Source organism: Bombina bombina, chromosome 1 (assembly GCF_027579735.1).
Source record: "Bombina bombina isolate aBomBom1 chromosome 1, aBomBom1.pri, whole genome shotgun sequence".
NCBI classification, from domain to species: Eukaryota; Metazoa; Chordata; class Amphibia; order Anura; family Bombinatoridae; genus Bombina; species Bombina bombina.
In genome coordinates this window covers 230,693,430-230,708,512 of record NC_069499.1, presented here as the reverse complement: position 1 = coordinate 230,708,512, position 15,083 = coordinate 230,693,430, and the positions used below count along the sequence as shown (strand labels likewise).

Below are 15,083 nucleotides of genomic sequence, written 5' to 3'. Positions count from 1 at the left end.
GGCTGTCCTCAGTGGGGTAAGATACCATCTATATATAGTCTTTGTGACATTTTCTTTTAAGTAGGACATTATTTTAGAGGTCAAAATGGAGCATTGTGTTCTGCACTGTGGGATTGGATGAGGGTTGCATGGGATTCAGTGTCACCAGTAGCAGACCACTAATGTATAACTTTTTTTACAGCTTTGTTTTTACATTTTAGGAGAGAGAGAAATTATGTATTTGTTTTATCACAGCTTGGAAGGAAAGCAAACAGGACGTCGTGGTAGGAGCACATCCCTGAAGGAGAGACAGCCCGCACGGCCACAGAACGAACGAGCCAACAGTCTGGATAATGAACGTTCCCCAGATACTCGAAACCACCTCCAGGTGAGCTCATTTCAAAGTCACGTGCTGTAAAAATGTTTGTGTAGCTGGATATATTTTTCTTTCCTAAAATATGGAGAGTCCACAACGTCATTCCAATTACTAGTGGGAATATCACTCCTGGCCAGCAGGAGGAGGCAAAGAGTGCCACATCAAAGCTGTTAAAGGGACACTGAACACAAATTTTTTTTTTCGTGATTCAGATAGAGCATGCAATTTTAAGCAACTTTCTAATTTACTCCTATTATCAATTTTTCTTCGTTCACTTGCTATCTGTATTTGAAAGAGAGGGCATCTAAGCTTCTTTTTTTGGTTCAGACCTATGGACAGCACTTTCTTATTGGTAGATGAATTTATCCACCAATCAGCAAGAATAACCCAGGTTATTCACCAAAAATGGGACGGCATCTAAACTTACATTCTTGCATTTCAGATAAAGATACTAAGAGAATGAAGCAAATTTGATAATAGGAGTAAATAAGAAAGTTGCTTAAAAATGAATGCTCTGTTTGAATAACAAAAGAAAATATTTGGGTTTAGTGTCCCTTTAAGTATCACTCCCCTACCCATAATCCCCAGTCATTCTCTTTGCCTCTGTCAATTGTATGCAGACCTAGTAAAGATGTCATCTCTGCCACCTTGGGGGTTTCCTCTGAGGAAGGACCTTCTAACTCAGGGTTCATTCCTCCATCCAAATCTAGTTTCTCTGAAGCTGACTGCTTGGAGATTGAACGCTTAGTTCTGGCTAAGAGTGGGTTTTCTGAGTCTGTCATTGAGTCCATGCTACAGGCTCGCAAGCCTGTTACTCGTACAATTTACCATAAGGTATGGCGCAAATACCGTAATTGGTGTGACTCTAAAGGCTACTCTTGGAGTAGGCTCAGGATTCCTAGGATTTTGTCTTTTTTCTCCAGGAAGGTCTGGAGAAAGGGTTGTCAATCAGTTCTCTGAAAGGTCAGATTTGTGCTTTTATCTATTCTTTTACATAGGCGTATGGCAGATGTGCCAGATGTTCAATCTTTTTGTCAGGCCCTGGTTAGAATCAGGCCTGTGTTTAAACCTGTTGCTCCTCCTTGGAGCCTTAAAGTGAAGGTAAACTTTGATGAATGAAAGTCCCCTAGCTATGATAGAAGTATCTTGAATACTTTTTTGGGCGGAATCCAGCTCTTGTCTAATTTCTGTGGTACATATCCCAGGTGTAGACAATTGAGAAGCGGATTATCTCAGCCGTCAGACTTTACATCCGGGGGAGAGGTCTTTTCATCCAGATGTGTTCAGATGTGGGGTTTTCCAGAAATAGTTCTGATGGCTTCTCATCAAACAAGAAACTTCCTAGGTACCTGTCCACGTCCAGGGCTCTTCAGGCGGAAGCAGTGGTTGCATTGACACTCTTCTGTTTCAAGGTCCGTTTTTTCCATCAGGATTTCAAATCATTAAATTTGAAGGCATGGGAATTGAAAGCCTAGTGCTTAGTCATAGAGGTTTCTCTGACTCAGTGATTAATACTATGTTACAGGCTCGTAAATCTGTTTCTAGAAGGATTTATTATCAAGTTTGGAAGACTTATTTTCATGGTGTTCTTTTCATAAATTCGCTTGGCATTCTTTCAGAATTCTTAGAATTTTTTCAGTTTCTTCAGGATGGTTTGGATAAGGTTTTGTCTGCAAGTTCCTTGTAGGGACAAATCTTTGCTTTTTCTGTCTTATTTAACAGAAAGATTGCTAAGCTTCTTGATTTTCACTGTTTTTAACAGGCTTTGATTTATATCAAGCCTGTCATTAAATCAATCTCTTCTCTTTGGAGTCTTAATTTGGTTTTGTGGGCTTTACAGGCTCCTCCATTTGAGCCTATGCATTCTTTGGATATTAAACTACTTTCTTGGAAAGTGTTGTTCCTTTTGGCCATCTCTTCTGCTAGAAGAGTTTCTAAATTATCTTCTCTTTATTGTGAATTTTTTTTCTGATTTTTAATCAGGATAAGGCGGTTTTGCGGACTTCATTTAAACTCTTTCCTAAGGTTGTGATTTCTAACAACGTTAATAGAGAATTTGTTGTCTCTTCCTTGTGTCCTAATCCTAAGAATTCTTTGGAGAATTCCTTCCATTCTTTGGATGTGGTAAGAGCTTTGAAATATTATGTTGAAGCTACTAAAGATTTCAGGAATACTTCTAGTCTATTTGTTATCTTTTCTGGTTCTAGGAAAGGTCAGAGGGCTTCTAACGTTTCCTTGGCTTCGTGGTTAAAGCTTTTGTTTCATTCAGCTTATTTGGGGTCGGGTCAAGCCCCGTCTCAGAGAATTACAGCTCATTCTACTAGATCAGTCTCCACTTCGTGGGCTTTTAAGAATGAAGCTTCAGTTGATCAGATTTGCAAAGCAGCAACTTGGTCTTCTTTGCATACATTTACTAAATTATACTGTTTTTGATGTATTTGCTTCTTCTGAAGCAGTTTTTGGTAGAAAAGTTCTTCAGGCAGCTGTTTCAGTTTGATTCTTCTGCTTATGTTTAAGTTTTTTCTTTTCATTTAATGAGAATTAACTTATATTTTGGGTTGTGGATTATTTTTTCAGCGAGAAATGGCTGTTTTTATGTTTATCCCTCCCTCTCTAGTGACTCTTGCGTGGAGTTCCACATCTTGGGTATTGCTATCCCATAACGTCACTAGCTCATGGACTCTTGCCAATTACATGAAAGAAAATATAATTAATGTAACAACTTACCTGATAAATTCATTTATTTCATATTGGCAAGAGTCCATGAGGCCCACCCTTTTTGTGGTGGTTATGATTTTTTGTATAAAGCACAATTATTTCCAAATTTCTTTGTTGTTGCTTATTACTCCTTTCTTTATCACCCCACTTCTTGGCTATTCGTTAAACTGAATTGTGGGTGTGGTGAGGGGTGTATTTATAGGCATTTTGAGGTTTGGGAATCTTTGCCCCTCCTGGTAGGATTGTATATCCCATACGCCACTAGCTCATGGACTCTTGCCAATATGAAAGAAATGAATTTATCAGGTAAGTTCTTACATAAATTATGTTTTTTGTTTTTTTCACAGCCAGGGCAGCTTCCCCCACCCCGAGATCCTCTCTTCACTCGTCATCAATGACTAATCCAGCATCCTCCAATCACGGCATGGCCTCAGGCAATGACTACCCTGGGGGGAAAGCCATGATTGGAGGAAGCTGGATTAGTCATTGATGACGTGTGAAGAGAGGCACTCTGTGGGGCAAGCTGCTCTGGCTGTGCAAAGAAGAGAGGTAAAGTTTTTAATCAAAACGGCTGCTTTGTAAACTTTGAATGAAAGTGCCCCTGTTTTTAATAGTATTTTTAAAAAACGGGCTTTCATTAATCAAAGTTTACCTTCACTTTAACCTTGTTCTTAAAGTTTTGCAGCAGGCTCCGTTTGAGCCAATGCATTCTATAGATATTAAGTTATCTTGGAAGGTATTGTTTCTTATTGCTATCTCTTCTGCTCAGAGAGTTTCGGAACTCTCGGCTTTGCAGTGTGATTCGCCTTACCTTATCTTTCATGTTAGGCGGTTCTTCGTACTAAATTGGGTTTTCTTCCAAAAGTGGTTTCGGATAGAAATATTAATCAGGAAATTGTTGTTCCTTCTCTCTGTCCCAATCCTCCTTCTCATAAGGAATGTCTGTTGCACAACTTGGTTGTTGTGTGTGCTCTAAAATTCTACCTATAGGCGACTAAGGATTTTCGCCAGTCTTCTGCCCTGTTTGTTTGTTTCTCAGGAAAGCGTGAGGGTCAGAATGCTACCGCTGCTTCTCTTTCTCTCTGGTTGAGAAGTAGAATTCGTTTTGCTTATGAGACTGCTGGTCAGCAGCCTCCTGAGAGAATTACAACTCATTCCACTAGGGCTATCTCCTCTTCTTAGGCTTTCAAAAATGAAGCTTCTGTGGAATAGATTTGCAAGACTGCAACTTGGTCCTCTGCACACTTTTTCTAAATTTTACAAATTTGATACTTTTGCCTCGGCTGAGGCCTCTTTTTGGAGAAAGGTTCTTCAAGCGGTGGTGCCTTCTGTTTGGGTCTGCCTGTCTTGTTCTCCCTCCCTATTCATTCCCTGTTCTCTAGCTTGGGTATTGGTTCCCACTAGTAATTGGAATGACATTGTGGACTCTCCATATCTTAGGAAAGAAAACAACATTTATGCTTACCTGATAAATTTCTTTCTTTCCGGATATGGAGAGTCCACGACCCCACCCTTAATACAGTTATCTTTGACTAAACCTCAGGCACCTCTACACCTTTGTGTTATTCCTTTTTCCATTTCCCTTCGGTCGAATGACTCGGGATTATGGGTAGGGGAGTGACACTTAACAGCTTTGCTGTGGTGCTCTTTGCCTCCTCCTGCTGGCTAGGAGTGTTATTCCGACTAGTAATTGGAATGATGTTGTGGACTCTCCATATCTGGAAATAAATAAATTTATCAGGTAAGCATACATTTTGTTTTTTAGTTACCAGTGTTTTTACAGGAAGCTTAGCAGGGTTTGACAGCAGACTGAAGTAGCACTCTGAAATGTTAGGAAAAGCCATAAGCAGTAATTATTTGTAAAGCGATATCCTATTTGCTGGAATAGTTGACACAAACCATGTAGCATTAATGTTCTTTTCTCTGTTAAATTATTTAGATACCAAGGAAGACTGTATACGATCAGCTTAATCATATTCTTATTTCTGATGATCATCTCCCTGAAAATATCATTCTTGCAAACACTTCTGATTGGCAGGGCCAGGTAAATGTTTCCAATTGTGTTTGTGTTTTGTGTTTTTGTCTTTACTTTTCCCTGATGTGCTTTAACCATCTTCTAAAATGAGTGCTCTTTTCCACAGAGACCTAGCAGTAGTATTACTTGTAGTAACAACTTAGTTTCTGCTTTATCTCCCCCAGCTTTTTTCAGATATTTTACAAAAACACAACCTTCCTTTAGTGTGCACTTGCTCCTCGGCTGACATTCAAGCTGCCTTTAACACAATAGTATCTCGGATACAGCGCTAGTAAGTATCTCTCCCTATACAACCTGTGGGATTATGAAGTTTTGATTTGGATATGAGTAGGAATATGAATATGACTTATAGGACCTGACCTAAGACTTGCAGCTCTTTCAGGTCCTTAGTCCTGACATTATTTCTGTTTGATAAATGCAAGTAAATTTATGGTGAAAAAAAATTAACTTACTACCAGTATAGTACTAACCGGTTAGTGCTAGATACTAAAAATAGGTTTAAAGCAAATGAAAGAAAAGAAAAAGAATTACTAAAGCAGACCTAAAGTATGCTCATAATATAGAAATCCATGACAGCATAAAGTGTGTTTTTAACTATTACATCCCCATCAGGGGAAAGACTATGGAATGGCCACACTCTACTCTGTTACCCATCACAATTATTTAAAGAGAAGAGGATATTCCTGTGCTAGCCTCTTTACCCTATCTGTCAGCCACATATCACATATAAGTTGGCAAACTGGCCAGAAAGTCTAGTTGTAACTAGAGGTGCTTTTTGAAGCCACTCTACCAGCGTCCTTTTCAGAGGTTTTTTGTTTTCATGCTTTCTGTGGAACAGCCAATGAGCTGTACTGCCCACCCCACAGACAGCAGTGTTCTCCACAGAAAATGTAGCCAGCCGGATGGCATTATATAGTAGCCTGATGGGCACAGTACAATACTTTGCAATATTATAGCATCTTTGTCAATTAAACTATCCAAAGCACACATTTATTTAATCATTTACATAAATTGATTCAATGATAACTTGTGCAACAAATATTGGAAAAAATAATTTGAGCTTTAAATTTTAGCCGAGTTGGCAGTAAAATCAGCAAGGTGGTTAAATAGGGCCTGGCAAGAACACTGGTTCACTGTAATGGTAAAATGCTTCTGGCTGCAAAGTAATGCTAATCACTAAGCTTTGCCCTGTGATTATGCCTGTGCAAACAATGTAACCTATAGCAGGTAAAGGCTTTAGAGACTGTTCTATCTCAAGTTTTCTTTCCACTGTTCCTTTCAAATGACCCAGCTTTAATAGTGATTTACCATTACTGATACCACGGTAGTGTGAGAGAAAATAAGATTTATACTTGGGTATAACATTAATAGAACTATTAGAATCTCCTCATACTTAGTACTAACTTTTGGGTTGAGCCTATTCATCTGGGTTTTTTTTTTTTGGGGGGGGGGGGGTTTCGGATAAAACTCTTTTTGCCTCCTATTCTCTAAATAACTGTCTGAGACTACATGGGATATTACGTTTTTATCCAACGTGTTCATGCCTTTTACATTTCAGCTGCAACTGCAATTCACACCCACCAAATCCTGTGAAAGTCGCTGTGGCCGGGGCTCAGAATTACCTTAGTGCTGTGCTAAGACTCTTTGTTGATCAGCTGTCACACAAGACCCCGGACTGGCTGGGATACCTGAGATTTCTAATAATCCCATTAGGTGGGTGTGAAGGTCCATTAGTACAAATTATGTAAGCAGGATGTATGTTTCCTTTTCTCTTGCAAGGTGTATCCAGTCCATGGATTCATCCTTTACTTGTGGGATATTCTCATTCCCTACAGGAAGTGGCAAAGAGAGCACACAGCAAAGCTGTCCATATAGCTCCCCCCTCAGCTCCACCCCCCAGTCATTCTCTTTGCCGGCTCTAAGCACTAGGGTCTCTATACGGGAGGGTAAAGTGAATGTGGTGTTAGAATTGTAGTTTTATATCTTCAATCAAGAGTTTGTTATTTTTAAATGGTACCGGTTCGTACTATTTACTCTCTAGCAGAAAAGTGATGAAGAATTCTGCTGAGAGGAAAATGATTTTAGCATGTTGTAACTAAAATCCACTGCTGTTCCCACACAGGACTGAGGAGTACCAGAAAACTTCAGTTGGGGGGAACAGTTTGCAGGCTTGACTGCAATGAGGTATGTTCTGTCAATTTTTTCTAGACAAGACTGAGATAATGCTAGAAGACTGACAGGATCCCCATGTGGGGAGGGTAAGCTATGTTCTGAGACTTAGTATAGAATTGCATGCTTACATAACAGGGCTAAATTGGCTGGTTGACACTAATACAGGGCAATCGATTATTCAAGAAATATTCGTTGGTGAGACTTTTCTTAAGCACTTTGGTGTTTTTACTGGGGTATTATCCACATGGCATAAATTTCGTCACTTAGAAGTGATTTTTGTAGGCCTCATAACTCCGGAGTGGAGTGGGAGGGGCCTAATTTCGCACCTCAGATGCACATTTACAATTGAAAGTCTGTTCATGCTGCTTCACATGGAGGGTCCAGCTGCTGTTTGAGGGCCCAAAAGAAGCTTTATTCCCCCAAGAATTGAATTGAAAGTCTGTTCATGCTGCTTCACATGGAGGGTCCAGCTGCTGTTTGAGGGCCCAAAAGAAGCTTTATTCCCCCAAATCTGATCCCTAAGGGCAGGTAGGGCCACAGCTGTAAGCTGTGGCAAGGTGCTGTAGTTCTTAACCGGTTGTTGGCTTTAGGCTGCTCCGGTTTGGGCATTAAGGGGTTAATCGTTCTGAAACTTGCGGTGCAATCATATTAAAGCCTTAGGTACATACTGTAAAAATTTCAAAAAGATTGGTGCATTTTTCACTGTTTTGTAAAATTGTGTGCTCTTTTTATTTCTTAAAGGCACAGTAACGTTTTTTTCAAATTGTGTTTTTTATTTGATTAAAGTGTTTTCCAAGCTTGCTTGTGTATACTACTAGTCTGTTAAACATGTCTGACACTAAGGAAAATCCTTGTTCAATGTGTTTAGAAGCCATGGTGGAACCCCCTCTCAGAATGTGTCCCAATTGCACTAATACGTCTATACACTTTAAAGATCATATTGTTGCACTTAAAAGTGTGGCCCTAGATGATTCTCTGACTGAGGAGAATGAGGATAGTCCGTCTACCTCTCCCCATGTGTCACAACCAGTTACGCCCGCTCAAGCGATGCCTAGTACCTCTAGTGCGTCTGACCCTATTACTTTGCAACAACTAGCGACAGTCATGGATAATTCCCTTGCGGCCTTTCTATCCAAACTGCCAGTTTTCCCCTACAAAGCGCGACAGCTCTGTTTTAAGAACAGATGATGAGCAGTCTGAAGCTTTGGTAGCCTTATCTGATGTACCCTCACAACACTCCGATGTGGGGGTGAAGGATTTGATGTCTGAGGGAGAAATTTACGACTCAGGAAAGATTGCTCGTCAGGCAGAGTCAGATTCATTAGCGTTTAAATTTAAACTGGAACACCTCCGCGTATTACTCAGGGAAGTATTAGCCACTCTGGATGATTGTGACCCTATGGTGGTCCCAGAGAAATTGTGTAAAATGGACAAGTACTTAGAGGTCCCTGTATACACTGATGCGTTTCCGATCCCCAAAAGGGTTGCGAATATTGTTACTAGGGAGTGGGAGAGACCAGGTGTCCCTTTTGTTTCCCCCCCCCCCCCCCTATTTTTAAGAAAATGTTCCCCATAACTGACCCCAGGCGGGACTCGTGGCAGACGGTCCCTAAGGTAGAGGGGGCTGTTTCTTCACTTGCTAAGCGCACAACTATACCAATTGAAGACAGTTGTGCTTTTAAAGATCCTATGGATAAAAAGTTAGAAGGTTTACTTAAGAAAATTTTTGTTCAACAAGGTTTCCTTCTCCAACCTATTGCCTGCATTATTCCGGTAACTACTGCAGCGGCTTTCTGGTTTGAGGCGCTGGAGGAATCGCTCCAGACAGAGACCTCATATGACGAGATTATGGATAGAATTAAGGCTCTAAAGCTGGCTAATTCTTTTATCACAGATGCCGCTTTCCAGTTAGCGAAGTTAGCGGCAAAAAATTCAGGTTTCGCCATTATGGCGCGCAGAGCACTTTGGCTCAAGTCATGGTCGGCCGATGTGTCGTCAAAATCCAAATTATTAAATATCCCTTTCAAGGGAAAGACCCTTTTCGGCCCAGAATTGAAAGAGATTATTTCAGATATCACAGGGGGAAAGGGCCATGCTCTCCCCCAGGACAAGCCCTTTAAGGCTAGAAACAAAGCTAACTTTTGTTCCTTTAGTAACTTCAGGGGCGGTCCCGCTTCAGCCTCTACAGCGGCAAAGCAAGAGGGTAACGCTTCACAGCCCAAGGCAACCTGGAAGCCTTACCAGGGCTGGAACAAGGGTAAACAGGCCAAAAAGCCTGCAGCTGCTACCAAGACAGCATGAAGGGGTAGCCCCCGATCCGGGACCGGATCTAGTAGGGGGCAGACTCTCTCTCTTCGCTCAGGCCTGGGCAAGAGATGTTCACGATCCCTGGGCATTAGAGATTGTTACCCAGGGATATCTTCTAGAATTCAAGGACTCTCCTCCAAGGGGAAGGTTCCACATTTCTCGTCTGTCTACAGACCAGACAAAGAAAAAAGGCGTTTTTACGCTGTGTAGAAGATCTACTTACAATGCGAGTGATCCACCCAGTTCCAATTGCAGAACAAGGGCTGGGGTTTTACTCAAACCTGTTTGTGATTCCCAAAAAAGAAGGAACTTTCAGACCAATCCTGGATCTCAAAATTCTAAACAAATTCCTCAGAGTTCCATCGTTCAAGATGGAGACCATTCGGACAATCTTACCAATGATCCAGGAGGGTCAATATATGACTACCGTGGATCTAAAGGATGCGTACCTACATATTCCTATCCACAAAGATCATCACCAGTTTCTCAGGTTCGCCTTTCTGGACAAGCATTATCAGTTTGTGGCTCTTCCTTTCGGGTTGGCCACTGCTCCCAGAATTTTCACAAAGGTGCTAGGGTCCCTCCTGGCGGTGCTAAGACCGCGGGGCATAGCAGTGGTGCCTTACTTAGACGACATCTTAATTCAAGCGTCGACTTTCCAAAGAACCAAGTCTCACACAGAGATCGTATTGGCCTTTCTAAGGTCTCACGGGTGGAAAGTGAACGAAGAAAAGAGTTCTCTCTCCCCTCTTACAAGAGTTCCATTCCTAGGAACCCTGATAGACTCGGTAGAAATGAGAATATTTCTGACGGAGGTCAGAAAGTTAAAGCTGTTAAATACTTGCCGAGCTCTTCATTCCATTCCTCGGCCATCTGTAGCTCAGTGCATGAAGACAATCGGACTAATGGTAGCTGCAATGGACATAGTCCCTTTTGCTCGGATCCATCTCAGACCACTGCAGCTATGCATGCTCAAACAGTGGAATGGGGATTATGCAGATTTGTCTCCTCAAATTCAGCTGAACCAGGAGACCAGAGATTCTCTTCTCTGGTGGTTGTCTCAGGACCACCTGTCTCAGGGAATATGTTTCCGCAGACCAGAATGGATCATTGTAACGACCGATGCCAGTCTGTTAGGCTGGGGAGCGGTCTGGGACTCCCGGAAAGCTCAGGGCTTATGGTCTCGGGAAGAAACTCTTCTCCCGATAAACATTCTGGAAATGAGGGCAATATTCAACGCTCTTCAGGCATGGCCTCAACTAGCGGCGGCCAAATTTATCAGATTTCAGTCGGACAACATCACGACTGTAGCTTACGTCAATCATCAGGGGGGAACAAAGAGTTCCCTAGCAATGACGGAGGTAACCAAAATAATCAGGTGGGCGGAGGATCACTCCTGCCATCTCTTAGCAATTCACATCTCAGGAGTAGACAACTGGGAGGCGGATTTTCTAAGTCGTCAGACTTTTCACCCGGGGGAGTGGGAACTCCACCCGGAGGTATTTGCCCAGCTGACTCAGCTATGGGGCACTCCAGAGTTGGATTTGATGGCGTCCCATCAGAACGCCAAACTTTCTCTCTACGGGTCCAGGTCCCGGGACCCCAAGGCGGTATTGATAGATGCTCTAGCAGCGCCTTGGTCCTTCAATCTGGCTTATGTTTTTCCACCGTTTCCTCTCCTCCCTCGTCTGGTTGCCAGAATCAAGCAGGAGAAGGCTTCGGTGATTCTGATAGCGCCTGCGTGGCCACGCAGGACTTGGTATGCAGACCTAGTGGAAATGTCATCTGTCCCACCATGGACACTGCCAATGAGGCAGGATCTTCTAATACAGGGTCCGTTCAAGCATCCAAATCTAGTTTCTCTACGTCTGACTGCTTGGAAATTGAACGCTTAATTCTATCAAAGCGTGGTTTCTCTGAGTCAGTTATAGATACTCTGATTCAGGCTAGAAAGCCTGTCACCAGGAAAATCTACCATAAGATATGGCGGAAATATCTTTGTTGGTGTGAATCCAAGGGTTACTCATGGAGTAAGATTAGGATTCCCAGGATATTGTCTTTTCTCCAAGAAGGATTGGAGAAAGGATTGTCAGCTAGTTCCTTAAAAGGACAAATATCTGCTCTGTCTATTCTTTTACACAAGCGTCTGGCAGAGGTACCAGACGTTCAAGCGTTTGCTCAGGCTTTAGTCAGAATCAAGCCTGTCTATAAACCTGTGGCTCCGCCATGGAGTCTAAATCTAGTTCTTTCAGTTCTTCAAGGGGTTCCGTTTGAACCCCCTTTACATTCCATAGATATTAAGTTGTTATCTTGGAAAGTTTTGTTTTTAGTAGCTATCTCTTCTGCTTGAAGGGTTTCAGAATTATCTGCCTTACAGTGTGATTCACCTTACCTGGTGTTCCACGCAGATAAGGTAGTTTTGCGTACCAAGCCTGGTTTTCTTCCTAAAGTTGTTTCTAACAAGAATATTAACCAGGAAATAGTTGTTCCTTCTCTGTGTCCTAATCCATCTTCAAAGAAGGAACGTCTACTGCACAATCTTGATGTTGTTCGTGCTTTAAAGTTCTATATACAAGCAACTAAGGATTTCAGACAAACACCTTCCTTGTTTGTTATCTATTCTGGTAAGAGGAGAGGTCAGAAAGCGACTGCTACCTCTCTTTCTTTTTGGCTGAAAAGCATCATCCGTTTGGCCTATAAGACTGCTGGCCAGCAGCCTCCTGAACGTATTACTGCTCATTCTACCAGAGCAGTGGCTTCCACATGGGCTTTAAAAAATGAGGCTTCTGTTGAACAGATTTGTAAGGCAGCGACTTGGTCTTCACTGCATACTTTTGCCAAATTTTACAAATTTGATACTTTTGCTTCTTCGGAGGCTATTTTTGGGAGAAAGGTTTTACATGCAGTGGTGCCTTCCGTTTAAGGTAACTGTCTTGTTCCCTCCCTTCATCCGTGTCCTAAAGCTTTGGTATTGGTATCCCACAAGTAAAGGATAAATCCGTGGACTGGATACACCTTGCAAGAGAAAACAGAATTTATGCTTACCTGATAAATTACTTTCTCTTGCGGTGTATCCAGTCCACGGCCCGCCCTGGCATTTACGTCAGGTAAAATTTTTTGTTTAAACTACAGTCACCACTGCACCCTATGGTTTCTCCTTTTTCTTCCTAACCTTTGGTCGAATGACTGGGGGGTGGAGCTATATGGACAGCTTTGCTGTGTGCTCTCTTTGCCACTTCCTGTAGGGAATGAGAATATCCCACAAGTAAAGGATGAATCCGTGGACTGGATACACCGCAAGAGAAAGTAATTTATCAGGTAAGCATAAATTCTGTTTTTAACTTTAGAAATGTTTTCCATCACAGCCACTTCCCTATTTAGGTGTCACTAACAGCTGGTAATATTAATCCTTGAGTGGCACAACAGTGCTGCTAGGTGTTAATGAAATTCATATGGCAAGCAGTTCAGCGAGAAACACAAAACAGCAACTATTGGCTTTAATTCATGGCCATGTACCTGACCAAATAACACAAGTTTGCTAAAATCTCATATGTCTTGGCCTATTTCAGTAATGCAGAAATCATTCTCTAAAGTTTAACCACCTTTTCCAGGAGGTTTCAGTAGCTTACTATAGATCACAATTATCTCACCTTTATTAAAATCACAGGTAAAGAAAAAAAAATGAAACATCAAATAAGCAGGGGGTTGGAATTTGAAAAAAAAAAAGAGAAACCTCAAGTTGGGGGGCTTGTTAAATCACTAAAACTTTCATACTAGCTTTATCCCTATATAATACATCAACCTGACCTCTAAAGGAAAGTGTGTTTGACTTCTCAGTATTCTGTGTGACTCTTAAATTTGAAACCCATTTGTCAACTCAAAATAAGTGGCTGATCAATCAGCAGAGCTTTTGCATGTTTCTTTTACTTCTCAATCCTATGTTGTTTGCCTTATTTATTTTGCCAGTTTTTCTTTTTTTATTCACTGTGTTTCTTATTTGTCCTCCCATTTGGTCATGTTTTACAGGTTCTCATCCTGTGGCCAAGTACCTGGGCCAAGTAGACTTCAAATACAACAACCTTTTTCAGGACCCTATCTGGAAAGACCTCTTCACCAAACTGGATACACAGACCACGTGTAAGGAGCTTAATATCCTGGCAGTGCTTTGATATTTTTTATATGAAAACAAACTATATAAAAACATATGATTAGTAGTAGTCCAATGCCTAGCTTTATGATAGGTCCAGATCTACCCGATATTCTTTTTAATGACTTAAAATGTTTGAGACCTCTTACAAAAACATTTCTATAGGTGAAACATGCAACTTTCCAGTTTATAATTAAAATGATTAAATGTACTTCATTCTCATGGTATCCTTTGTTGAAGAGTATACCTAGTTAAGTTCAAGAGAATTCACGTCTTGCACACTCACTGTATGGTAGCAGTGTTGTTAACTTATAACATTGTAAGCAGTTCTGTTATATAATGCTTATCATTATATCTGGTTTTGGGTTTTGAAACCACAACCTATTAAAATAGGTGTAGCTTGCAGGTAAAATCAGATCTCTAGTTTATCACTTTGTGTACACACATGTGCTTCCTTATCTTATATCCGTCTGTAAACCAAAGCCCAATACTTAGAGAGAACAATGGGAAATTAACAACATTTTATTACTTATCTCCTCTACACCCCACTGGCAGTGTAATTTCTTTTGCTGGCTATTTTACATTACTAAACATCCTAAATGTTTGCTTTTGACTTTCATGATGCTTTAAATGGACCGTAGTCATCTTGCTCATCTAGTTTGTTACTGTGCTCACAGCTTATAAATGTATTGTAATTCTACTTGTGTGACCATTTATTTTATTGTTCATAAAGCTGTAAGCAATATACTTTGTAGATTTAAAGCCCTGTTAATAGCTAAAATGTCTAATACATTTAAGGGAACCCTTGCATTCATCAGTGGCATCTCCGTTAGGTCACATAGTTAATAATTATCATAGTTAACTATGATAATTATTATGAGGGGTATTTGTAGCCAACAAAGTTGGCTACTGTGTAGTATAGAATTACATCAAGCCATTGATTTGTAATTTAGGGTATGTAGATCATGCTTTTACTACTTTAGTGAATCCACTATTTATGTTTTAAATTTTCTTTTGTGAAAGTGTAGTGGGGAGCTGTAGAATTAGCTTTGTGCGTACTGCCATCTAGTGCTAAACAATTCCAGTGTTTCTTGTTAAAATAATAATTTTATTGCATTTTTGTTAAGACGAAATATCATCAACAGCAGGCTAAAAGGGTGTGATTCCGTTTGTTAGCTTTATAACTGAATTTCCTTTAATTGGCATATAAATTGTCGTCATTTTAAATATGTTCCTTAAAAACAACACATTTTTGCTGTCTCCATACTTCCTATTAATTTTACATTTCTATTTTTTATTTAGTTATTTAGGCAACCAAAATATTTTTTTTTCATATATAACTGATCGCC

General features: G+C 40.8%; 1 protein-coding gene across 1 annotated transcript in view; it reads left to right on the top strand.

Annotated features, from left to right (window-relative positions):
- Nucleotides 1-15,083, top strand: part of PACS2 (phosphofurin acidic cluster sorting protein 2) — a 657,507-nt gene that overhangs the window by 533,443 nt on the left and 108,981 nt on the right. The window contains exons 13-17 of the mRNA XM_053711716.1: nt 201-367; nt 5,013-5,117; nt 5,273-5,379; nt 6,667-6,821; nt 13,614-13,724. Coding sequence (XP_053567691.1) covers nt 201-367; nt 5,013-5,117; nt 5,273-5,379; nt 6,667-6,821; nt 13,614-13,724 — 645 coding nt within the window. The remainder of the gene's footprint in view (nt 1-200; nt 368-5,012; nt 5,118-5,272; nt 5,380-6,666; nt 6,822-13,613; nt 13,725-15,083) is intronic.